Source organism: Helicoverpa armigera, chromosome 21, assembly GCF_030705265.1.
Source record: "Helicoverpa armigera isolate CAAS_96S chromosome 21, ASM3070526v1, whole genome shotgun sequence".
Lineage (NCBI taxonomy): Eukaryota > Metazoa > Arthropoda > Insecta > Lepidoptera > Noctuidae > Helicoverpa > Helicoverpa armigera.
The window spans coordinates 5,096,216-5,121,404 of NC_087140.1; the positions used below are offsets into that span (position 1 = coordinate 5,096,216).

The window sequence follows — 25,189 nt, forward strand, 5'->3', positions numbered from 1 at the left end:
ACAACAAATACTGAAAACTACAGAGAAATAAGTATGTTAGAAGCCCATACAATAGAGATAATTTCGGCGTTTTACGGAGAATGGTACGGAACCCTTTGTGCTCGAATCTGACTCGCACTTGGCCGGTTTTTTCGGTAATGACACATAGGGCATTTCGTCTTCATACCATGCTTTTTAGATCTTTTTACATCTATAAAATATGATTTGTAATTATGATAGAGGATAATCTTCAAAGGAGTACGGGTATTTTTAGGACCTTAGATTAGACAGAAAAAAATCATTAAATTATTCTTGTTTTTTTACGGTTCTTTAGTAGACGAGAAATGACCATATCTGTCTGTCCGGCCGTCCCTCCGCGGTCTCGGTGACTGTTAGCACTAGAAAGTGTTTTTGTACCAATCAATTTCTTATCTGAGGATGGGTGACAATATAGTTTCGGAAGTTAGTTTCATAGCGGAAAAAGACTTTGCGCAGACACAGGTGCGCTCTCTATTTCACCACTCTCATAGCCCGATGGGACGGCAATCTGACACGACCGGAGAAAGATCAGGCGCAGGACCGACATAAACGTGGTCTCCGGAACACGTATGGTTTTTAAAACCCACAAAGCGATTGCAGCCGAATCCGAGACCTCGAAATGTGTGCGTGTTTGCGGTCGTACCAATTCTTCTTCTCATAATAATTTCATTAATTTAGAAAATCAGTGGCGATATATAACATGCATTAGAAACAATAAAACAATTTAGTGAGGCTAATAATGAGTTTTTCTTTTTAACTTGTTTAATGTTATAGATATATAGACAAGTATCATGTGAACGAACTTTAAATAACGCGTAAAAATAAAACACTTAGTTGTATCCAATTAGAGACGAAGGTTAAATGAACTCCTTGTTATTAAAGAGTATGATAAAATAAACTATAATTTAGCATTTCACATGCTTTTCAAATAATTTTGTATTAATGGTAACTTTTTAATTTACTTGAAAAATTTGCAGGTTCTCAATTTGACTGGTTTTTTTTCACTCACACATTCACTACTACCCTACTACGTACTAGGTACTAGATTTCTTGAAGACATCTGGACTGGTTTGAAAAAATTTTATTTTATGCTCTCGCCATATAACTCAATACGACAAGAGAGAGAAAGGCAAGATAAATAGGGGTGCAAGATACATAAATAAAGGGTTCAAGTTTTCATCACAACGTGTATTTAAAGCAAAATAGTTAATTTTTAGAAAATTTATTCTGGCAATACTCAAGGACATCTTCTTATGAAATTTGTTCAAGGTCAAAAATATTGTGAAACATAGTTTTTTTCCAACCACCGGGCCAACAGTCGACCGACGGTTTAGTCTGTAGTGTGTACGTAGGCCAAATTAATTTATTTGTCGCATTCAGATATATACTTAGCAGGCCCTATACTATGATACAAAGACCTTAAAATTGGATCCCTGATCAAATTATCATTGCAATGTCCACGTCTTCTGATTGCGTGTGTTCGTTTTCTTTTATTCATCCTACACCCTCGACTCTAAACTTATGAAATAGCCAGCCACTGGTTTTAAGAGGACATCACATCCTGTCTCCAACTTCTCAATATCACTGTAGATACGATAATGTCGTAATATATACGACAGAGTCGTTTTGATCGCCATTACGCCGTATAATTTACCTGTAAAGAAAGGTAACATAAAGGAAATATAACTCACTCACAAAAGGTGATGAAAATATTTTGATAAAAAACTTAAATTAGGTTTAAAAATAAAGATCGTAAAAGAAATAGTTACCGATACAATTGCGTCTGCCCAGACTAAAACCAGCGAAACAGTTCGGATTTTTGGGTAATCTCGCCGGGTCCAGCCACCGATCCGGTATGAACTGATCCTTATCCGGCCCCCACATCGCATGGCGATGAAGACCGTACACTGATATTATGTACGTAGAATTAGCTGGTAGGGTGTAGTTCTCTGAAAATTGAAAATACAAAATCGGCTTGTATATCATTCCTAATATATAAAATCTAGAGTTTCATAAACACAACATACTCAGCTTAACATCAATATTAGAAGTCCGAGCGAATCTCGGCGCCGGCGAATATAACCTCAAAGTCTCTTTTATCACCGCTTCCATATACACCAGCTTCGGCAGATCATGTTTGTCTATATCCCTTTCTTCATGTTCCAGCACTTTTTGTAACCTGTCGAAAGTATAAACTGGTAATAATGTGAGTTATGACGGTTTTACTTTTGTATCTTCTTAATAATCAGAATACATGCTTCTCATACTTACTCTTGATACATTTTTTCCTGTACATCAGGATGAGATCCAATCAGAATCAAAATGAATGTTACGGCAGTAGCGGTAGTATCGTAAGCCGCTCCTACTATGGTATCTAAATGTTCTCTGATGTCATCATCGGTGAAGGCATTTTGTTTATCAGCCAGGTCTAGCATTCGATCCAACAAAGGCACAAAGTCTTCTGTAACATCATCATAATTTAGTCAATCTTAGTTCTCAACACAATTTTACTCATCGAGTGAGATTTGTCGTAGATGACAGTTCTAGCTGCATTGTGAAGGGGGGATTTTAAATAATCTAATTTACCTGTAGCTGAGTCCTCCACTTTATCCAACTGCTTCGCAGCTTTCAATTGAGATTTTCGATTATTTATCACCTGTAACCATGGAATGTTTCTTAAGTTAGACACACTATGGGCTTAATTGTTTTAAGTCATTAATTTTATATAACGCTATGATTGGAGAATTATCTTCCAAAGTGTTAAAATCAAAATATTTTTAAAAAAATTAAGGTTCACATCAATATTATTCACAAAATACTACATAATTACCGATTCAGTTATGTCTTTCATGACTTTAGCCAGTTTATCACTTTCTCTGCTGGACTTCGTCATTTTGTAGATGAAGGATAAATGTAACCAGATATTCTGCATCCTTTCTAATATTAGCGTCAATATTTTTTCAGTAGCATGTGAGTAAGTTTTAAGCTTCTCACTGTTTTCAACTTTTGTTCCAAATGTTGTTCCTGTTAAAATTATTTCCTGTTAATATTTTAAGTTAGGTCAATCCCTGGCTGGGTGATCTCAAAAATTTTTGTCTTTTCCATCAACTATTGAAATTGGACCGTGAATATTTGAATGTTTTCGCATTCCGATTCTTGTGAACCAAACCCAAATTCTAGATTCTGATTTTAGATATGGTACTCACGGTAAGCAGATTTCAATTCATTGGTGATCAAGAACGGCTGAATGTCAAAAGGGCCCTTCCCTGCTTCCGATGCGAGTGAGGACATAAGTCGTTTCGCCTGTCTGTTGAATTCTCCGACAAATGACTGCAGCACATTCAGGTTGAATGATGGGTTAAGTAGCTTGCGATGAATTTTCCACCTTTTGACTAAAACGTGATAAAGTTCGTGTAGATTTTTAGTTTGATTTGGTTGCTGGAGAATTTGTCGCCACTTCTCCTTCCCGGGAAAAAAACATAGGAAGTGGCGAATGGAGGGCGTTTTGGTAGCTGTATTTTGTAAATGTTGATGTTCATTTGCAGTTAATTTTGAACAAATGATTTCGAGAAGTGTCATTTATAAAGACAGGTTTTTGAACGTCATTCTCATAAAACGAAAGAGCTTTAATCAGTATTACCTCCGCATTGCACTTAATAGTTTCATCAAAATCGACCCAGGAGGTATTGCCAAAGAGGAACTATCATCTTTATGCATGCATAGAAACTTTGACGTCAATAACATAAGTAAGAATTATGATTAATTACCCTCTGCTGTTACAAGGCCCCTGCCATAAACGTTATGGCCAAAACTGTAGATGTATGGTTTATCTAAACAGTTATTTGCCACTGTTAGACTATCATCTGGATCTGTTAATACTGAAACAATATAAGAAACATGAATGGTGATGATGTCCTCCTAGCCGATTATCGGCTACGGCGGCTGTTCTCATCTCAGCCAACTGCGCAGGACGTATCATAGTGCACAAGCATTTGCGCAGGCACACGTGCACTCACTATTCCTTCAGTCTCATAACCCGATGGGACGGCAATCCGACACGACTGGAAAGAGATCAGGCGCAGGACCGACATTTACGAGCTCTCCGATACTTGGGTGTATCAATCACCAATTTCCAGGCTTTGGACTCCTTTGTGTAAGACCCGGGAATCGAACCCGAGACCTCGTGTTCAGCAGCCGTGCTTGCGACAGCTAGATCAACGAACCAGTTACATTACGTCAGTTACGAGGCAGTTTCTTAGAAATATAATATGAATACGAAACAATGTAACGTATTCTACCTCTATATAAGAAACAATTTTGATGGGAAACAAGTTCAAGTGGATCCTTCTAAGCTCAATTTAATTTCAAGTCCTGATGTTATAACCTTGTTATAGTTGATTAAAATAATAACGATAGCTTTGGAAAGTTGGTAACTTACTGAACATTGAATGAGTTCCAACTCGTACTTCAATAAGATCATTGTTCTGCAAACAGAAGTCGTAAAATTCTTTTTCACGTTTCCACAAATCTGAAAGAAAAATATTTCACTTTTCGTTCGCTCTAGTAGGTATATTAAATGTCTTTGGTTCGCTTGGTTGGCTTCGATTTTACGAAAAAGTGCCTTAAAGACAAAAACAGTCAAGGGAACTCTTTGTCAGTTTGTAGCAGTTGCCTAGTGTCAAGGTGGTTAATTTGTATTGTTGGGAACTTAACTCCTATGGTCATAGTCTTGTGGATCATCATATCCACAAGACTTAATTGATGAATTAGTGAAAGAAACGAAAACATTGAAAGTAGCTTACGTTTATCGTCTCCCATTAACTGATACCCGTGTCCTATGAGTGGCAGACAGCCAGGGTACATCGGCGGTGACTTCAGGCTGCGTGGTTTCAACCAGGACCATATTGCCAACACAATGCATGACACTGTCAACAAAATTCTTTCTTTGTTTGTCTCTGATTTACTTCATCCAGACGCAGGTTCCCCGGACCACGAGGGCATCCAGGAAAAACTGAGTTTTTTAGGTACACATAATTTTAATTGCAAGTTAAATATAAAACATTATAGTACGAGCCATACATGCCAATAGTTTGCCACCTCTGCTTAAGACATTATGTTAATGATGTTACTACAAAAAAGTTAAACAGGCTTTCGGACGTGTTCAAAGAAAATTCCCCACATCTTAAACAGACATGTGATGTATATCTGTTAAAATTTATGTTGTAATACCATACAAGACTGCTATTCTAACAACAGAAAGACCCTTTTCATAAATTTTCGAAGAGAAAATCTCTTTATTTTGTATCCTGAAAGTTTCATTTTATGCTTGTTATTTCTTTGCCATCAAATAAGCGAAGCGATGCGAGAGATAGCAACTCTTTTCCCAATCGTCGCGGTGGACGTGGAAGACCCCACGAGCACACCTCGTCGAGAAATGACTCCTTGCCACCATAGGGCCACCTGTGGGGTGTGTAGGGTCGGCCCGCGTTGTTCCACGCGCTCCTCAAAGAGTGCCGGGGCGGCTTTCTTCGAAAGAGTAGCCTTGGTACACCGACGGCGTCAAAAGGAACAAGGTTTTAGTCAGTAAAAGTCTAGTCCTTCTTCACGCTACACTCACAGAGGTCATTTGATGACTCACCACCAAAAAATATCAACAAATAATAAAGTGAATGCTTTAATGCCTTACGAGATGAGTCAGCCCCCAATTTCTCAGGGTACACGGTAGGAGATGGAGACCTCAGCTTCACCAGTCTCCACACAGCGAACAACACACAACAAGCGACGATCAGGACTCCCAACACCATGTCTAAACACAGTTGCTATATCTATGTAAATTAGTATAACCAGTTCATTCTTTATATACCTACAATGATCTTTTTTTAAGGTTCCGTACCCATTGCAAAGGCCGGACCCTGTTACTAAGACTTCGCTGTCCGTCTGTCACCAAGAACCGAAATTGTGATCATCGTCGTCGTCACAGCCGAGAAACGTCCACTGCTGAACAAAGGCCTCCCCAGAGCAATGGGGTTTTGCCCATACTCACCTCACTGGGTCTGTATTATTATAGTCTAGCTATGATTAAAATAAAAGCAATTTAGGGGCCTCTTACAACAGATGTGATTTCTGGTCGTTTTACAAAGAAAGGTACGGAACCGTTTGTGTGCGAGTCCGACTCGCCCTTGACAATTTTTCTTTTGCCTGACCTACGTTTTTGACCTGCGTTGTAGAGACCATATAATTTTATTTCATCTATACAACATTGTTGGTTATTATACTTAATCTTGAAGAGGTACAGGCATCGTTTCGTCAATCACTCAAAATACCATTCGATATTATATGTAGATAGTTACACCTTGTTACTTACTGCAACAGGTTAAACATAGACAGGTTTTTGCTAAAGATAGAGACTCGTTTTTTAGTCGTTTTGGTTTTCGTTTGAAACCCGAAATAATTATTCGGAAATAATTTAATTTGTTTTGGCAAAACAAGTTACTGACTAGTTGTTGAAAGCTATTCAATCATAATCTATGAATAGCTAGTAGGTATTAACATTGATTTGTATTCGGCTCATGTAAATTATTTACAAGGATGTCTTTGTAAATAATTTATAGATTTTTTGAGGGACTATCTGACAAGGACTTTCTGACGGTTTTTAAGACGTGCGCATTGTATTTTTTCTATTGGTCACCAATTATTTTATCAGACATGAGCGGGCAGCCTTAAACGCACCAAGTCCAACGCTAAATATCAATAACTATATCAATGAACACACGGGCCTTCCACAATGCAAAATATCTTAATATTAAATGAAGATCAATTAATTAATTAAAAAAAAAAAAAAACACTATCCCAACATAAAACTGGTCGTAAAGAACCATTCCATTCTCATTATACAAGGTGTTGATTTGCATTTGTGCCATACTTTAGGAGGAGGACATAAAATACGTAAATAATCGATTGGAATTACAATAGACGGGAAATAGCTAATATGCACTGCTATTTTTGTCATTGTAATGTCGTAGTATTTCAGAACTAATCCAATTTTATGAATGTTTATGAATAATCAATGCGTATGCTTTGTGTTTGCCTTGTGTGAGGGCGCAGCACGGTTTTAAGGCCAGTAACACACGCGTCAAGTTTAAATACGGCTAGATGACATTGACGGAATTCCGAAAAAGAAAAATAAAAAAATACGTACCAATTTTTTTGTTGATTTGAGTCGAGAATCATTAGCATAATTACGTCCTTGAATATGGCACGGATGCAAATCAACAGCTTGTATAACTACTATTTTCTATGATCATGACCTGATACATTGTTAGATAATAGGTAATTTACGGCGGGGTGACATTATTATAACACAATTATAACTCGTTCATGTCTTGGTTTTTTTTTTGCAATAAAAAAATTACAGCACTATCATGAAAGATACCATTCACATTTTTTTGTTGAGGTTCGATAGCAGTCATACCTACGCGTCAATCAATCTCTAGGTTAAGCAACGCTTGGCGCACCAGACCGTTGATGGGTGACCACGTTGTCATGACGAGGTTTTCCCTGTCTCATAGAGCAAGATAAATGGGTAGGTCCCCGCTGTCATTTGAACATCTTTTGCAGTTATTGCTGGTAGTCAGAAGCCGGAAAGTCTTACAACCAGTCTTACCAAGGGTATCGAGTTGCCCAGGTAACTAGGGTGAGGAGGTAAGATAGGCAGTCGCTTCATGGCAAACAATGGTATCATCATATCAGCTGGTTCCGGTTAGACTGGAAGGCAACCCCAGCATAATGGAGACAAAGCGGAGGACAGGAAACGTGGTCAAATAAATAGATTTTTTTTTGGTAATAATTATAGTTTTTCCAGTAACATATCTACGGACTATATCTAATAATAGACTCATTCGTGTAGGGAAATAAAATAAAAAAAAAGAAAGAAGAAGAAGAATTGGGTAATTTAATTATAAAGAGATCACAGAATTATTGATTTCCCGGAAAAACTGGTATTGAATGCTCGCTCGTAATTGGTCAGCTACTTTGCGAAACTCCGCCCACATTAACATACAAAAACAATAAGCTGTAAAAATATTTTCTTATCTTATTTTTCTTGACCAAATATTTAAAATATGTAGGTACAATTTAGCATCAGTATTTGCAATATTTATAAATATTTAACAGCGAATAAAAATAAATAAAAAATATATACGAAATTGTGTCAACTGATATGTACTTTGTCGTCCATCATGACGTATGACGCCTTTTGCCGTCAGAGTTATATTCAGTTGTCATGACGTGAAGATAGTTAAGGGCGCTATTCCACTGGCGTTTTACGAGCGTTGGCGCTTCTCCAACGTCTGCCCAGCGCCAACGTCGCGCAGACGCGACGCGAACGTCGCGAGTTTCTATTGGCAAGCGTTGAACGCAACTTTAACGTCGCACACATACACAGATACAAAAAACGGGACGGCGTGGTTGTACCTGTTGCCAAAAAATGCAAGAAACTCGCGACGTTAACGTCGCATCGGCGTAACATTGGCGCTTTACCACTAATAACGTTAGCGTCGCGTCTGCGCGACGTTGGCGCTGCGCAGACGTTGGAGAAGCGCCAACGCTCGTAAAACAGCAGTGGGATAGCGCCCTTGTCTACCTTTCGTTTTTGTATATCTTTTAATTAAAATGTATACTCTAAGGCTGCCTGCCGAAGCTGCGAGATTGTTCGAAGGAGTTACCGCGTCCCTGGTACCTACATAAAGGGCTTAAGAAGGAACATGATGGGTTTTAGTCAGGAAGAGTCTGGTTTACCTGATGTTATATTGTCGGTGAACACGAAACAGCCGGGACCCGACAATTTAAAGTGCTAAGAAAATTTCACAATTAAAATTATCTTGTTCCATGCCCGCTAATTTAGGCTAAAGTTCATGGTTATAACCTAAAATCGATAAACAATTGATAAGCATTGACTTTCTTGTGGGTAGGGTTATCAGTCTTATTTTTTTCCACACCAATCAAGTACACTATGCACCATGTCAAAGCATTATCGTATTCTACTTATCGTCAGTTGCAGAAAGCTTAAAATTAAAGTCTCTTTAAATATGTATATTGGTAACACTTTTTATCTTGTGGACACAGAAGGAATTGGCAATAGATTTAATGAAGCTTTAAGTTTAATGGATCTTTCTGCAACTGAGGGTTAATATTGTAAAGGCGAAAGTTCTTCTCTGAAAGACAGTGGAATTAGTGTAGCTATATCAAAACAGCACGTAGGCTAGTTTAAATTCGGGTATATTATGTAGTTCCCTTAGGAAAGGAGTGAAATCGCTCTCTAAAGCTAGTCTTATTTCTTAAATAAAACCGCTCGACCTGCTAAAGAAAAAGAAAAAACACGACGAACAAAATAAATTAAATAGGTAATTATTATCTATTCTCGATAGATATCTTTATTTTAATTGCAGCATATAGGCTTTCCAATAAATATAAACAAATTCTTAATAATCACTTAATAAACAATATTATCTATACGTTATCGAATAATTTAACCAGTAGCGTAACCATAAATAAATTTTGAGATAAGACAAATACTTTATGTTCTTAACTTTAAACTAATATGGTGACCTATAACTGGCTTCAATACCACATCATATTGAGTAACAACTTTTGTGATGTCCCCAGAAATAACGAATCGCCGCAACATATGCGCAAGAGCAGTTTTCATTACGTACGTTGTGTACAATCTCCCTGCAAAAAAAAATTGTGCATTAGCGCAGAAATCATTAATCACTGGAAAACGAAATCTCATAGCCTGATGGAACGATAATCCGACACACTCATAATAATAAGTATCTATAAGGCAAGCTCTTTGATAAGCTCTTTGATATGGTGCACATCGTGAGGAGGTTTCTGCCTCTGGTACCTTAACCGCTGGCACCTTGGTCCCTGTACCCGATATCGGTTAAGCCGCATTTTTTATTTCTTTTCATATTGAAAAATTAAAAAATATATATAAATAAATGGAGGAGGAGATATATACGAACCAATACAATAACGCCTGCCTATCCCAAAGGGAACATATGCGTTTGGATTTTTGGGCAGTGTGTCGGGGTCCAACCATCGCTCCGGCTTGAATTCATTGACATCTGGACCCCACAGCTTCGGGTCAAGATGAATACTTTGCAACAATAGTATGCATGTCGTGCCTGGTTCCAATGTGTATTTTTCTAAAAAAATAAAAAAAAATAACCTTAATTTTTTACCCTCGGAGCTGCTTAATCATTACTTAATAATTTCGGAGATCGTAGGTATAACCAATGTAAAAAAGTCAAAGTACTTACTCAACTTTACAGGAAATTCAACTTTTCTTCCAATGAAAGGGATTGCAGAATACAGCCTTAATGTCTCTTTAACTACTGCATCTAAGTACACCAGGTTTTGAAGATTATCCTTGGTAATATCCGCATTTTTATCTTGAAGCACTTCTTCTATTCTGTGCGAGACAAAAACGTGTATTTGTACCTCAAAATCATAATATTTTATTGAATTATTAATGTACACACTATACATATATACAAACTTAAGCTACTTATCTTTATACAAAACTAAAAATAAAATACTATATACAAAATGTAATATTATAATTATTTTTTTTTTGGACATAAGCTATTTTTCCTAGGGATTGGAAGTACTTCTTTCGGGCAAGTCGCTGTAGCAAAGAACCAACCCCTCAAGTATGAGTGTGTGAGTTCGATTCCAGGTCAGGCAAGCACCCTTCTAAGTTTGTATGTACTTACTGAGTATAACTTGGACAAAAATGACTGTGTTTCGGATGGAACGTCATTTGACATCCTTTGCTGTCGTTACGGGAAGTCAGAAGCCAGTAAGTCTGATACCAGTCTTACCAAGAGGTACTGGATTGCCCAGGTAACTGGGTTGAGGAGGTCAGATAGGCCGTCGCTCCTTGTAAAACACTGGTACTCAGCTTCATTCTGATATACTGGAAGGCGACCCCAACAGAGTTGAGAAAAGACTCGGGGAAATGATAGGATTTAGTTCTTTCTAAGAAATAGCTAGTATTAAACAAACTTACTCTTTTAAAACTTTTTCTTGTACATGTGGATTTGACCCAAGAAGGATCATTGCATACGTAAGTGTCGTAGACGATGTATCGTAAGCGGCTGCTATAAGCGTGTCTATGTGTTCCCTGATTTCCTGGTCTGTGAAGGCATTTTGTTCATCCGCCATATTGAGCATATGATCCAACGCTGGTGTGAATTTACCTGAAAATTTACCGGTATAGCCTTTATTATAGATAATAATAAAACTTATTTTCATCCCACCATCTCGGAAAGAGTAGTTTTACCCTTTGATATCTGAGCGCAAAAGCCGTTTTTATCCTCTAGAGCGGCAAAGTGATTTGAATTTAGAACATCTTGTGCAATACTCCATTTGTGACAATCTTGATAAGACTTTTCAAACGAATACATATTAAACAAATAAAATACTGCTTAAAATAATTATTCAATTAATTAAGTATTTTTTATTATTGTTTTTACACAGATTTTTAACGTCGTTTCATTTTTAAAGTGAGTTTTCAGATATATGAACTTTAATAGGTACATATTTTTAATTTGACACTCGTATGTGCGCGCCATTTTGTTTTTTTGCATTTAGTAATTTCCTCGATGAGGTGGGATGAAAAGTTACGTGTTGCACTCGAGTGCAAAGATTTTTCACCTTGTGCTCTTTTGATTCCCTCGCTATCGCTCAGGATTCTAATTATTGAAACACTCGCTACGCTCGTGTTTCAATTTTAGAATCCTTCGCTTGCTCGGTCATCAAAATTGAGCCCGCGGTTAAAAAGCAACTTTGCACTCTTGTATAACAAATAACTAATATAACATAGTAACAAAATAAAAGATTTTTCTTATCTACATGTGTATATTTTGAAAAAAACATACCTGATGATAAATCGTATATTTCTTCTGAATGTTTGATTTGTTTCAGTTCGACTCTCCGTTTACGTATTACCTAAAAATAATGTTCACTATTGATAAAAGTGCGTAAGGAAGGATAATGCATACTGCAGCCTAAACTGTCAGCCGATAGTATACGTAGTTATATTATCCATAGTTGGCCCCATGGTTGTCTAAATGTCCATTTGAAGGTTAGATACTCCTGCCGGGACTGCAGGATTGTTCGAAAGAGTTACCGCGGCACTGGTACATAAAAGGCCTACAACGGAACACGATGGATTTTTAGTCAGTAAAAGTACTAACTCACTGCTGCTAACCCACAGCGGGAGGCGCATTATTTGAAGATTTTTGTCATCGATAAAAAAAGTTCAGATTCTTTACCGATGTAGAAAATGAGCGCACTACTCTTTATAAAGATTCTAGTCCGACGAAACTATCGGCCGACTAAAAGTCTGCAGTGTGCTGAAGCTGTTAGATATTACGATTATTAACATACATTATCCAAAATCTTACGTAGCGATTTAATAAGTTGTTCTTCTCTCCACTTCATCGGACTAAAGTTGTAAAAACTATTTAAATGCAGCCACACTTTTTGAAATCTTTTGCAGTAGATTCCAAATATCTCTTCTACCATATCTGCGTATTCGTTGCTGATAATAGTCTGATCTTCAGCATTTAAGCCTAATGAAGTACCTGCAAAATGGAGAAAAGGTTGTGGAGTTCGGATGCTTGCAGTTGTTATTAAGGATCACGACCATGATCGAAAGACATTTCTGAAAAATTCACATATTATGACTTTATAAGTCGATATTTAATGTAAATGGGTCTTGAAAGCTAGGCTCCCTCAAGGCATCATGCTAGGCTCACTTCTATTTTTAATCGAATGTGTTGTTCTACTATTTCTCTTCTTAGATTTTTCTTGTTTTATTATTCAGCAGGTAACTTGTTATTCAGTAATGATAAGTTATAAGATACTTACGACTAACAGTTGACAGTGTGAAATCCACGAAATACGATCGCGGATCAAACGGCTCTTTATCCACTTCAACCGATAATTTAGAGACAAGACTTCGAGCTTGTACATTCATTTCATGTAAAAATGTATTCATTATTTGCTGGTTGAATGTTGGATTCAGCAGTTTCCGATGTGGCTTCCAAATAGGTTCTGCAATAAGTAAATGTATAGAAGTAGAATCATTATCTATTTCAGTTGCCTAGACTTTTCCCAACTAAATAATATGTAGGGGTCGGTTTCTAGTCTGAACAAAAACAGCCGAGAAGTATTTTCAAATACAGTATAAGTATAATCTAATCTCTTCAATCCAAAAATGTGAGTAGAATATGTAAAAATTATATTTTCTTACCATCTGATGTGATTAATCCGCTGCCCAAAAATTTCTCAGCAAACTTATAGACGTACGGTTTATTTAAAGAGGCATTTGAAACTACTAAGCAGTCATCTGGGTCGGTAACAACTGAAAAATAAATATGTAGATGAACACTATGCTATTCATCATCAACCTTTCTATAGTCTCACTGTAGGGCACAGGCCTAGTCTCATACAAAGAAGGAATGAACGTTTCTCAAGTCAAATTTGCGATATCTACCAGTCTTTAAAGACCAGGTTTCCTCAAGTTTTTCAGTACCTACTTTTGATCAGTGTCCAACATTCACTTGAAAACTTAAAAAAATAAATATATTTCACAGTTACTCGTACACAAAAGGCAGATGCTTCAACCACTAGGCCACCACGACTTTGAAACGTATTTGTTACAGCCTTATTATAGTCCCACTGCCGTGCACAGGCCTCCTCTCACAAGGACAAGGATTGAGCATAAATCATCACGCTTGCTCAATGCGGGTTGCTGATTTAAAACTTTATAGTCCAAGTTTCCTCGAGATGTTTTCCTTCACCTTTTTATCAGCCATTTTGTCCATATACTTAGAAAATTTATACTTTAGAAAAGTTGCATTGGTACTTGCGTGACTGGAAATCTAACCAACATACGTGAGAGGTTGGTGCTTTACTCACTTGGCCACCACGACTTTTTTTTCTACGTATAACGATAAAATAACTATTTATTTGATGTACTTACAATAATAAGGGTAGTTTGAAATCATCAGCGTTGCAACTCCATCTTGTTTCTGACAATATTTACCCCCCTCCTGTATGAACTTCCATAAGTCTAAAATAAATAATAATCGTTACTTACTTTATATCCAAAACTAATAGTTATATCTATATCTACTTACTAATATTTTAAGAGGAAATATTTTTTGTTTCCTTGTACCCTAAAAGTCCCGAAACTGCGGAACAGATTTGCAAAATTCATTAATTGTTGGCAAGCTACACTATTCCCGGGAGACAGACTATATTTTATCCGTGTATGAGAAGAAATTCTCTCGGGAATCGACGGGGACCCAGTTATTTAGGAAGTGAGATATATTATTATAAAGACATAGATTACATCATATTATTACAGGTTTTTTAGACTCCCGATATCGGTGTTTTTTTTTAAGTTATTGAACATAGTTAAAAAAAACATTACGCAAGTATGTGATAGATAAAAATATTCTTTGAACCTTTTGACTTTTTGGTTACATAATGTAGGTATTTTGTAAACATAGCCATCGAAATTTAGTTTCTAGAAAAGTTAAAGTCGTTGAGACTCTTTTTCAACGTAATAATTACCTACATATCGATATCGGAAAGCATGCATGCCTACGCGGTGACCATCAGTATCCGAAAATAGTAATCGAGAATATAATTACGAATTCTAGACGCATTTTTCCAGAATGTTCAGAAAAACGTTGCGCATAGGCTGGCTTTTAATCCAGTTTCGTTGGGGCATTTTGAAAATTATAACAAAATTATTTAACACGTAGGTACCCTTATGTTTATCCGGTATGGATTTATTCGTCCAACCTTTCCCATTTCGTCGTAATAAAAATAGCCCCGAAAGTTTACATTCTACATTTGCAAATGTCTATAAAGAAGAAAAATCTGTAATTGCATAATTCACAAAATTGCACAATTTTATGCACACATCATTGCCTTATGTCCCATTATTACCTCACATAGCCAGCATCATCATATCAACAAATTGTCGTCCACTGCTGAACATAGCCCTACCCTAACAAGCGCCAAGCATCCACTATATCACTACGTTTATTATCAAATAGAATAAACAATTATTTACTTACGTATACGATCTCCTATAAGTTGGTGAGAATTTCCTATAAGCGGCAGCGCTCCAGGAAACACGGGGGGCATCGAAGGCCTCCGCATACGCATCCACGACCATATTATTAAAATCACAAAACATACTAAAACTGCGAACATTATCGAATCTCAACACGGTCTAACCAAACTCCGGTTTTTATCAACTTATTTAAAGTGATCGGCCCTAGAAATTCGTATGAACCGATTTATTATTAGGCCGCCTGACCACTGTAACGAAGTAGCAAGATAATTTTTATTTTGACTGATCTTATAGAATTTAAAGTGACCAATAATCTTGTAGAGTGCCTCTGCTCTCTGTTGACTTGATACAATAAGAATTTAAGACTAAGCGTAATCTTATTCAATCTCGTAAAACCTCATAGGTACCTACCTACATTATATAACTGGAATTACCCAGTTCTTTTACCTAAAAAATAATAGTATTTTTTATATTTAAAAATATAATTTTATGCGAAATAAAGACATATAGAAAAAAATAATGATGACCATAAAATTGAAACTAGTCTGTAAAGCCGGTACTATAATGATGGAATTACCTACTTACTTATAAATTGTGAAGTGTTTTTTATTAGCATATTAATTACGATTTCTCACTAAAATAGTTCAATCAATAAATAAAAGTTATTCTATACATATAAAGATTGTACAAAATTCTTAAATTATTTTTCGAAGAGAAGAACGGAAAAATAAGACATGATAAATGCGAACCTTAGTTTTTTTTTTTAATTTTTAATAAATCTGAGATTGAAATTATTTTGAGTCGATAACCACCCTTAGTACGAATATTATCGAGTTCTAGAAAAAAATAAAAGCATAGAAAAAAACACATGACTTGATAATAATCACATTTTGTTTTTCTTGATTAATTGGCATAATTGTTATTCAACGTGATTGTACATCCAAAAAAAATGTTTTATATCCTTGAACTTAAACTAATCTGATGTCCTAAAACTGGTTTCAATACAACATCGTATTCAGTCATATCATTATCGATATTTCCAGAAACGCAAAATCTCTGCAAATTATGCGCAAAAGCAGTTTTCGTAACGTACGCGTTGTACAATTTACCTGAAACAAAAAAAACCGGCGTTGTATGGAAGCCCCCCAAAGTATTTATTTAATTCTAGTTTTCAGTATTTGTGGTTATAGCGGCCACAATATAATCATCTGTGAAGGTTTCAGCTCTCTAACTATCACGGTTCATGAGATACAGCCTGGAGACAGCCAGACGGACGGACGGACAGAGGAGCGAAAACAATAAGGTCCCGTTTTACCTTTTGGGTACGGAACCCTAAAAATAAAAACTTTTTACTCACTTGAGTAGCTATTTTCAGATTAAATCATCAGGACTATTTACAACTTTTTTAAAATACGAGTAACAAAGACTTAAAGCATTGGTGCTATTTTACTATCGGCGAGTTCAATAACTGACCTACGGGTACCTATCTTTTGATTAGCTCACTTCCATAGATAGAATATTTAAATTAGCCACGCACAAGTTTTATTAAATTCCTATCTCTAGTAAGCAAATTAACAGATAATATGTAGATAGGATGTTGACATCCACATTTGGTGCCTGGCATACCGCAGATTAAACGATAGTTGACCCGGTGGTTGGTTCATCATTTTAAAGGTAGTCTGGAAGCCAATAAATTTGTGTCGGCCTGATACCGGCCTAACACATACTTCTTCTCCATACTGATTACTTATGAGCCAGATCAATCTATTGGCCAATTAAAAGTTTGCGGTGTGCAAGAGTTAACTCTTAAACTACTACTATGCTCTGAAGCAGGTGGGTGTACTTACCAATACAATGTCATGTTACTCGGCAACAGTGTAGTTTTCCAAGTCAAATAGGTACCTTTTTAAACCGATTCAGTAGTTTCGCAGCCTTTAAGCTACAAACAAAAAAAACCCTCTTTACTATGATAAGTATAGGAGTATAGTAAAGTAGGTAATACCTGAATTTAAGTCGTACGTACTTTCAGATTCTTAGTTAGGTACCTTTCAATTTTGTTTATTACCTAAATTGAAAAAAAAGTTGATAAAGTAAGAGTATTTCCAAAAATATACTGGCAAGGTTATTGACGTCATAGATTTATGCCATATTGAGACTCGAGTTTTTGCCCATAATACCTGTCATAATACGTACGTCACACCTACAATAGGTCACACTTCTTGTGTCATTATTACAATATGGCGCTGGATTCGTGGCGTCACGACCACTTGGCCTCTAAATATTACATTACTTTAATTACGCAATTAGTTAGAAAAACATGACCAAAAATAAGAAATACAATAGGTACATCAACTGGAACTTACATAATCCATAATTCCGTACAGTATCTTCAAGAGTTAATCTTTTTTCTGCTTTAAAGCACTCATGTTATAAAACCAGGATTTTTTTAAATCTGCTGCAGAATACTGCTAATAATTCTTTGACAGTTTCCGCATATTCATTGTTTATGATAGTTTGATCTTCAGCATTTAGTCCTAGCGGAGTACCTGTAAATCAAATTTACTTTTTGTCTTATCTCGATTCTATCGCCAAAACATTAAAACGTGTTAAAAATAATACTGGCGTTCCAAGCATTTGCGCAAACACAGGTGCCCAGTCTTTACGCTGGCCAATCTCCTTATGTGACAGCTGCCATTGCTGACAATCGGTTAGGACGCTATTATTTTTATTATGTCTAATATTAAATCACCTTTGATTTGAGGTCATTTTGCCAAGTAATATAAGGTCAGTTTTTATGGATATCGCCAAGTGGAATTAACGGAAGCCGTTATAGATTTTTTATACTCACGTATATAAAAAAACTGGTTGACCCCTAATAATGAATTTTCCAACAAGTTTTTATGTAGGAATTATTTATTTCCCAAGTAGGGCCATTACAATAAATAATTAAGTGTAATTAATAACAACAAAACTAGTTTTGTTTGTTTTTTAATTATGTAACTTTTTCCCGCGGTTACTTCTTGTAACTTGATAAAAATAATCCAGGATGTTAGCTACTACCACCGTCTTTAAATAGGCTATTTATCGAGAGAGGCTATAGGCTATAATTTTAATCAGGGTGTTTGAAGTGGTTCCCACAGGACGAGAGTGAGCTTATCAGCATAGGCTAGTTTATAAAGACTTTAACTATGTACGTTACGGCTAACAGTGTGAATTTGACAAAGTGTGGCCGTGGCCGTTCTTTTACCAGTTTTGATGCTAACTAAGAGACAAGACTTCGTGCTTGTATGTTTATTTCATGTAAGAATGTCGTCAACATTTGCTGGCTGAACGCGGTTTAGCAGTTTGCGATAATTTTTTTAAAGATAGGCTGGACCATTTTTAAAATAATCTCACCGTTGTGTCATGATGATTTTCTATGAATTAAAAAGGATAAGAAAATGAAATTACTAAAAGGAATTTCGTAATCAATGTTTTAGGAATTCAAAATTAAAATGTTTGTTGTACTAGAAAATGCAACCATTTTGATAATTTTGCAGAAGAAACAAAAAACTAGTGCTGATTTAAATGTAAGTAACGAGTTTTGTGCAAACTCAATTGCATGCCAATGGACACAAGTGCCGTCAAGTGGATATTCATGATCGTGATATAGAATATTTAATCATTACAAGTGGCACTGGAATAGATCATGCTGTATGACTGACGGATTTGAGAAAATAAAATATCCTAAAGTAAATCAACTAGGCTCTAGTTATTTTAATTAACACAGAGTTATTTAATTATTAACATATAAACATAAAATAAACTTGTATATATCGGGTGTTTCGTACCTATTCACATTAAATCCTGTCACATCATGTACTTTATGATATTCTATGGCGGATTGTAAAAAAAATTAAATAAATAACACTGAGTTAATTTTGTCGAAGGAAATGTATCATTAGTGGGTCATGCATTTTAGAATAACTGCTTTATTTTACACACATAGGTAATTGTAGTCCCAACTCAAAAAAAAGGTGCTCAATATATTAGTGGGTCCTGGCTGTCATTTGAACCTGGCAGTTGTTACTGGTAATCAGAAACAGAAGAAAATCTAACAGCTAGTGTAACCAAGGTTGCCCAGGTAACTAGGTTGAAGAGGTCAGATAGACAGTCTTATAGATAGAAAGGTATTCAGCTGGACCCGGTAAGACTAGAAGCCTACTCTAACGCAGTTGGGAGTAGGCTAGCCAGATGATGTAATGCAAGAAATATCTATTTGATTTGGAGAATCCAAACGTGAAACGTGACTTCGAACAGCTTTTGATGCCGTAGCACATGAAATATGTCTACAAAATATTAATAATATATTACCTAATCATCATTTACATTTTACGATTAGTAAGCTGCACAAATTATTTTATTAGGTAGTTCTTAGGGTTCCGTACCCAAGGGGTAGAACAGGACACTATTGTTTTCGCTCCTCTGGTCCGTCCGTCTATCACCAGGCTGTATCTCAAGAACCGTGATAGTGAGAGTTAAAATTTTCACAAGTGATTTATTTTTCTGATGCCGCTATAACAACAAATACTGAAAACTATAATAGAATAATTAGTTTGGGGGGCTCCCATACAACAAACGTGATTTTTTTGCTCATTTTCTAAATAATGGTACGGAACCCTTCGTGCGCGATTCCGTCTCGCACTTGGCCTGGTTGGTTTTGTAATTTAGTTTTTTTGGCCAACAACTCTATAGCCAATAATAAACTATGTCCAAAAATAGACTCATTTGAATAGAAAAAAATATATATTAGGTGAATTAATACTAGTCAGAAAGATCACAGAACTATTTTTATTTTATTTAAAACCAAAACTGGTGGTCAAAGATCCAAAATAGTCACGTTATTTCCAATGCAATATCTCCTTGAATGCTTACACGTGATTGGTCTGCTATTTCGAGAAACTCCGCCCACATTTTACAAGAAAAACCAAAAACAGTATGATGCCAAAATAATTTCTTATCTTATTTTTCTTATTGACTGAATATTTAAAATAAGTTTCTTACCGTTTAATTACTTCCCATAAAATATTCGCAATATTGTTAATTATTATAAAACTACAAAACGATGTGAGCTTGACGTAATAATGTTGTTTCACGTCATAGTTCTTTATACTTGTCACATTTATGGGCTGTCACATGGTTGGCTATGTGCGCGACGGTGGCGACGCTTAGCGTTTACAACTTTTACGGAAGCTGTCAAATAATAACAATGTAAACATTATAATTTTCTTTGCAAATATAAATAAAACCAAAGATTAAAATTGTATTTTTGACATTATTTAAGTGCAATTTATTCAATAGTTTTACTGTAAAATGAATATTATAATAAAAACCGGGTTTGAAACATCCGCATTTGTTTCCAATTTCTGCCATGTTGTGCGCTGCGGTCGTTATCTGTCCGCCTCTACTCGCTTTGCACGTAGCCAATAGGTACATATGTACATGTCAACTGTTTGATTTGAGTACTTCATTGAGTAAAAAGAGACGTGTTATAAAAATTGTCTGTAGGTGTAATGTATATTAATATTATAATATTTATTATACAACGCAACGTAAAATACGTTAATAACCGACTCCTGAACAGGAGTTATTTATGTTGACCTGGGAAAAACTTAAAACACAACGAAAAAATAAATTAAATTCGTTCCTTAGCTTATTATCGATAGTTATCTTTTTTTAGTTATATAAACAAATTCTCAATCATCATTTAGTTCACAAAAATATTTACACAACAAATCAAGACAAACAATATTAACAATACTTTATCAAATTATTTAATTAATAGCGTGACCGTAACCTAATTTCGTTGACATACACAAATACGTTATGTTCTTAATTTTAAACTAATATGGTGACCTATAACTGGCTTCAATACAATGTCATATTGAGTAACAACTTTTGTGATATCCCCAGAAATAACAAATGGCCGTAACATATGCGCGAGAGCAGTTTTCATCACGTATGTTGTGTATAATCTTCCTGCAAAAATAAATGAACATTACTGATATTGTGAACACAAAATTGTTATTCATCGAAAAATAATTCAAAAATCATTTCTGAAGCTGTGCATCCAATTAAAGCGGTGCAGTAGTTTTCTCGTGAAAGCGCAATAGACAGACAGAGTTTCTCATTTATAATATTAGTAAGGCCCATATTCACCGACAATATGTATAAACGTCCGTTTATCTTAAAACAACTAAGTATTAAGAAAACTGCTGTTTATGTTGTTAATGAACTTGGGCCCAATGATCAATGATCATCAATGATGGCCTTTGAATACATGTATACGTACCAACACAATAACGCCTGCCTACCCCAAAGGGAACATATGCGTTAGGATGTTTCGGCAGTGTATCGGGGTTCAACCATCGCTCCGGCTTGAATTCATTCACATCTGGACCCCATAGCTTGGGATCAAGGTGTATGCTTTGCAACAATAGCATGCAAGTCGTCCCTGGTTCCAAAGTGTACTTCTCTAAAAAAAGGACATTGTACCGTTTTGTGGAACATTATATTTTTTGTTAAGGTGGATCAGTCGATTGTAAATAAATAAATCTGAGCTTTTTTAAAAGGGATTCTTAATTCAGAAGCGGAATTACAGCTGTTTGACAGCAGCATACAGTCGGCATGTTAAAAATCAATGTACTTACTTAACTTGACAGGAAATTCAACTTTTCTTCCAATGAAAGGGATTGCAGAATACAGCCTTAATGTCTCTTTAACTACTGCATCTAAGTACACTAGGTTTTGAAGATTATCCTTGGTAATATCCGCATTTTTATCTTGAAGCACTTCTTCTATTCTGTGCGAGAAAAAAATGTGTAGGTACGTCAAAAGTTTGGTTATGACAACGTTCGACAACAAGATCGGTACAAAATTTGAGAAATCAGACAGGCCGTTGCTCCTTATAAAATACTGGTACGAAGCTTGTTCCGGTTAGATTGAAGGCCTCGGGAAATGTATCAAACAAACTTACTCTTTTAAAACTCTGTCTTGCACATGAGGATTTGACCCAAGAAGGTTCAATGCATACGTTAGCGTCGTAGACGATGTATCGTAAGCGGCTGCTATAAGCGAATCTATGTGTTCCCTGATTTCCTGGTCTGTGAAGGCATTTTGCTCATCCGCCATATTCAACATGTGATCCAACGCTGGTGTGAATTTACCTGAAAATTTTGCGGTGTAGACTTTCTTGTAGACAATAATGAAACTTATTTGTTATGTAGTAACAAAATTGAAACATACCTGATGATGAATCGTATGTTTCATCTGAATGTTTGATTTGTTTCAGTTCGACTCTTCGTTTATGTATCACCTAAAAAAACATTATTGATAGTCACATAGAGAATAATGTAAGAATAAAAACCCTCACACACTGCAGACTAAACTGTTGTCCAATTGCGTACATAGTTGACCGTTTATTTTCCACCCGAACAAACTATCAGCCGTTGAAAAGTTTGCAGTATGCGAAAGTTGTTAGATATTACGATTATTAACATACATTATCCAAAATCTTACGTAGCGATTTAATAAGTTGTTCTTCTCTACGTTTAATGGCACTCAAGTTGTAAAAACAAGATAAATGTAGCCACACTTTTTGAAATCTTTTGCAGTAGATTCCAAATATCTCTTCTATCATACTTGCGTATTCGTTGCTGATTATAGACTGATCTTCAGCATTCAAGCCTAATGAAGTTCCTGCAAAATAAAGAGAAGGTTGTGGATTTTGGATGTTTGCAATTATATAAGAATCACTGGCATAATAGACAGCTACGTAAACAAGTTACAAGTTGTAAGCCGATGCTTTAAGTTCTATTGATGGTATATATATTCTATATATCGATGCTATTTTATCTTGAAAGCTAGGCTCGCCCAAGGTACTATACTGGGCCCTCTTAATTTTTTGTCATTTAATCCCTTCGTAACCCACTAGAGTTTTACTCAGTACTGCAAATAACTTTTTTTTTCGCGTTTAATGCTTTAATAGGTCAAATATATAAACAATTATTAAGGTTTTGGGTACTTACGACTAACAGTTGACAGTGTGAAATCGACGAAATACGGCCGCGGATCAAACGGTCCTTTATCCACTTGAGTCAACAATTTAGAGGCAAGACTTCGAGCTTGTACGTTCATTTCATGTAAAAATGTATTCATTATTTGCTGGTTGAATGTTGGATTCAGCAGTTTGCGATGTGGCTTCCAAATAGTTTCTGCAATATTAATTGATATATTTTATACAATGTTGGGTTTCCAGTCTTACAGCAGTCGAGTACCAATATTTTACATGGAGCAACTGCCTATCTGATCTCCTCAATCCACTATGTCTAAATATGGTACTCAATCTAAATATGGTATTTGCAAAGACTTACCATCTGACGTGATTAATCCGTTGCCTAAAAATTTCTCACCAAACTTATAGACGTACGGTTTATTTAAAGAGGCATTTGAAACTACTAAGCAGTCATCTGGATCAGTAACCACTGGAACAGAAATACATAGATGGACACTGTGCTATATTATGCTATTAAATATCAGCCTTTTTATGGTCTCACTGTAAGTCACAGGCTCCTTCTTATACAGAGAAGGAATGAACTATGAATACTACGCGTGCTCAATTCAAGGATTGGCGGTATTAGACTTTACAAGTCCAGGTTTCCTCAAGCAGTTTTTTTACGCTTTCTCAGTCATTGGTGTCCAACATCTACTTGAAAATGTATTATAACGTAAAGGCATTACAATAATTACAAAGTTAGTCGTTCATGAGAGGCAGGTGTTTTAAACTCTAGGCCACAAAAACTTTACTAGGTATAATGGCAAAATCATTGTTTATTTACTTACAATAAAAAGGGTAGTTCCCAATCATCAGCGCTGCAACTCCATCTTGTTTCTGACAAAATTTACCCCCCTCCTGTACGAACTTCCATAAGTCTAAAAGGAATAATATTTTTACTTACTTTTACAACTTAAACCACCTTTATTTTAAGGGGAAACATTTTTGTGTATGAGTGTTTGTAAAAGCATCCGAAATTACTGAATGAATTTGAAAAAAATCTTTCACCGTTAGGCAGTTTTACTATCCTTGGGCAGGCTATATTTTATCCGTATACAAAAAGAAGATCCCAGGGAAATGTTTCAAACCACGGGGGAACCATTGGTCAATAATACATAAGCCTCCGAAAATTCACGGGATCCTACAATCCCGAATACAACTAGATAATAAAAAATCGTATGTATTTTGTGAAACTATTAAGAAAGCCCATATTATTGCAGCGCAGTTCATTTTCTTTATCCACCACCAGTACATTATATATCTACTAACACACAATTTTATCTTCTGCCCCAAGTTTTCCACTCCATGGTTTGTAAATAGCATCATTATGCTCATCATCATATCATCCAATAGCCGTCCACTGCTTAACGTACCCCAACAATCGCCAACTATCGTTGTCGTTGCAGCCTTATTATCGTCCCACTGCTGGGCACAGGCCTCCTCTCACACGGAGAAGGATTGAGCATTACTATCAACTACATCACTACTTATATCAAATAGGATAATAATTATTTACTTACGTATGCGATCTCCTATAAGCTGGTGAGAATTTCCTATAAGTGGTAGGGCTCCGGGTAACACGGGGGGCATAGACTTCCTCCGCATACGCATCCACGACCATATTAGCAAGAACACAAAACATACTAAAACAGCGAACATTATCGATTCTGAACGCACTCTAACCGAATTCCGGTAATAATCAACTTATTTAAAGTTATCGGCCCTAGTAAGTACTTTGTTTTATTGAGAAATCAATATAAGGCCGCTTGACCACTGTAGCGTACGGAAACGTTTTTCTTTTTTTATTTCATCAAAATATAATGTGTCTAATAATCTCGACTTAATTTTTTTCTGACACTAGGTATCTATCTATACTAATATTATAAAGCTGAAGAGTTTGTTTGTTTGTTTGTTGG

At 35.9% G+C, this 25,189-nt stretch overlaps 3 protein-coding genes across 4 annotated transcripts; all 3 read right to left on the reverse strand.

The window, feature by feature from the left end:
- Positions 1-984: 984 nt before the first annotated feature.
- LOC126056310 (cytochrome P450 4c21) lies at positions 985-5,849 on the reverse strand. Its single transcript, XM_064040062.1, has 11 exons — positions 5,705-5,849; positions 4,821-4,943; positions 4,457-4,546; positions 3,786-3,896; positions 3,225-3,410; positions 2,849-3,042; positions 2,605-2,674; positions 2,290-2,479; positions 2,046-2,197; positions 1,788-1,967; positions 985-1,672 (listed from the first exon to the last, which is right to left on the reverse strand). Exons 1-11 carry the CDS (start codon positions 5,820-5,822, stop codon positions 1,518-1,520), a joined length of 1,569 nt encoding a protein of 522 aa, XP_063896132.1. The 5' UTR covers positions 5,823-5,849; the 3' UTR covers positions 985-1,517.
- Positions 5,850-9,416: 3,567 nt separating this feature from the next.
- LOC110381380 (cytochrome P450 4V2) lies at positions 9,417-15,517 on the reverse strand. Of its 2 annotated transcripts, XM_049849185.2 has the most exons (10): positions 15,183-15,515; positions 14,075-14,164; positions 13,343-13,453; positions 12,958-13,143; positions 12,475-12,671; positions 11,964-12,033; positions 11,093-11,282; positions 10,341-10,492; positions 10,044-10,226; positions 9,417-9,747 (listed from the first exon to the last, which is right to left on the reverse strand). In XM_049849185.2, exons 1-10 carry the CDS (start codon positions 15,319-15,321, stop codon positions 9,593-9,595), a joined length of 1,473 nt encoding a protein of 490 aa, XP_049705142.2. In that variant the 5' UTR covers positions 15,322-15,515; the 3' UTR covers positions 9,417-9,592. The 2 variants fall into 2 exon arrangements, with proteins under 2 accessions (XP_049705142.2, XP_049705143.2); XM_049849186.2 differs by lacking the exon at positions 14,075-14,164 and having other exon boundaries at positions 15,183-15,517.
- Positions 15,518-20,783: 5,266 nt separating this feature from the next.
- On the reverse strand, positions 20,784-25,014 carry LOC126056404 (cytochrome P450 4V2-like). Its single transcript, XM_064040064.1, has 10 exons — positions 24,794-25,014; positions 24,062-24,151; positions 23,593-23,703; positions 23,248-23,433; positions 22,722-22,918; positions 22,466-22,535; positions 22,197-22,386; positions 21,871-22,022; positions 21,513-21,695; positions 20,784-21,199 (listed from the first exon to the last, which is right to left on the reverse strand). The coding sequence occupies exons 1-10, from the start codon at positions 24,930-24,932 to the stop codon at positions 21,045-21,047; spliced, it is 1,473 nt and encodes a 490-aa protein (XP_063896134.1). The 5' UTR covers positions 24,933-25,014; the 3' UTR covers positions 20,784-21,044.
- Positions 25,015-25,189: the final 175 nt, after the last annotated feature.

Bases quoted from the DNA above. Each gene is read 5' to 3' on its own strand.
- LOC110381380 (XM_049849185.2), bottom strand. From the start codon at position 15,321: ATGTTCGCAGTTTTAGTATGTTTTGTGATTTTAATAATATGGTCGTGG. The intron at 12,034-12,474 runs GTATGTTAATAA...CATTATTTTTAG, and splicing joins TACGTAAGATTTTGGATAAT to GTAATACGTAAACGGAGAGT. The intron at 11,283-11,963 runs GTATGTTTTTTT...GTAAATTTTCAG, and splicing joins AATATACGATTTATCATCAG to GTAAATTCACACCAGCGTTG.
- LOC126056310 (XM_064040062.1), bottom strand. From the start codon at position 5,822: ATGGTGTTGGGAGTCCTGATCGTCGCTTGTTGTGTGTTGTTCGCTGTG. The intron at 3,897-4,456 runs GTAAGTTACCAA...ATATTGTTTCAG, and splicing joins TGGAACTCATTCAATGTTCA to TATTAACAGATCCAGATGAT. The intron at 2,198-2,289 runs GTAAGTATGAGA...TACTTTCGACAG, and splicing joins CAGGAAAAAATGTATCAAGA to GTTACAAAAAGTGCTGGAAC.
- LOC126056404 (XM_064040064.1), bottom strand. From the start codon at position 24,932: ATGTTCGCTGTTTTAGTATGTTTTGTGTTCTTGCTAATATGGTCGTGG. The intron at 23,704-24,061 runs GTAAGTAAATAA...TTTCTGTTCCAG, and splicing joins TGGGAACTACCCTTTTTATT to TGGTTACTGATCCAGATGAC. The intron at 22,919-23,247 runs GTAAGTACCCAA...TTTATTTTGCAG, and splicing joins CACACTGTCAACTGTTAGTC to GAACTTCATTAGGCTTGAAT.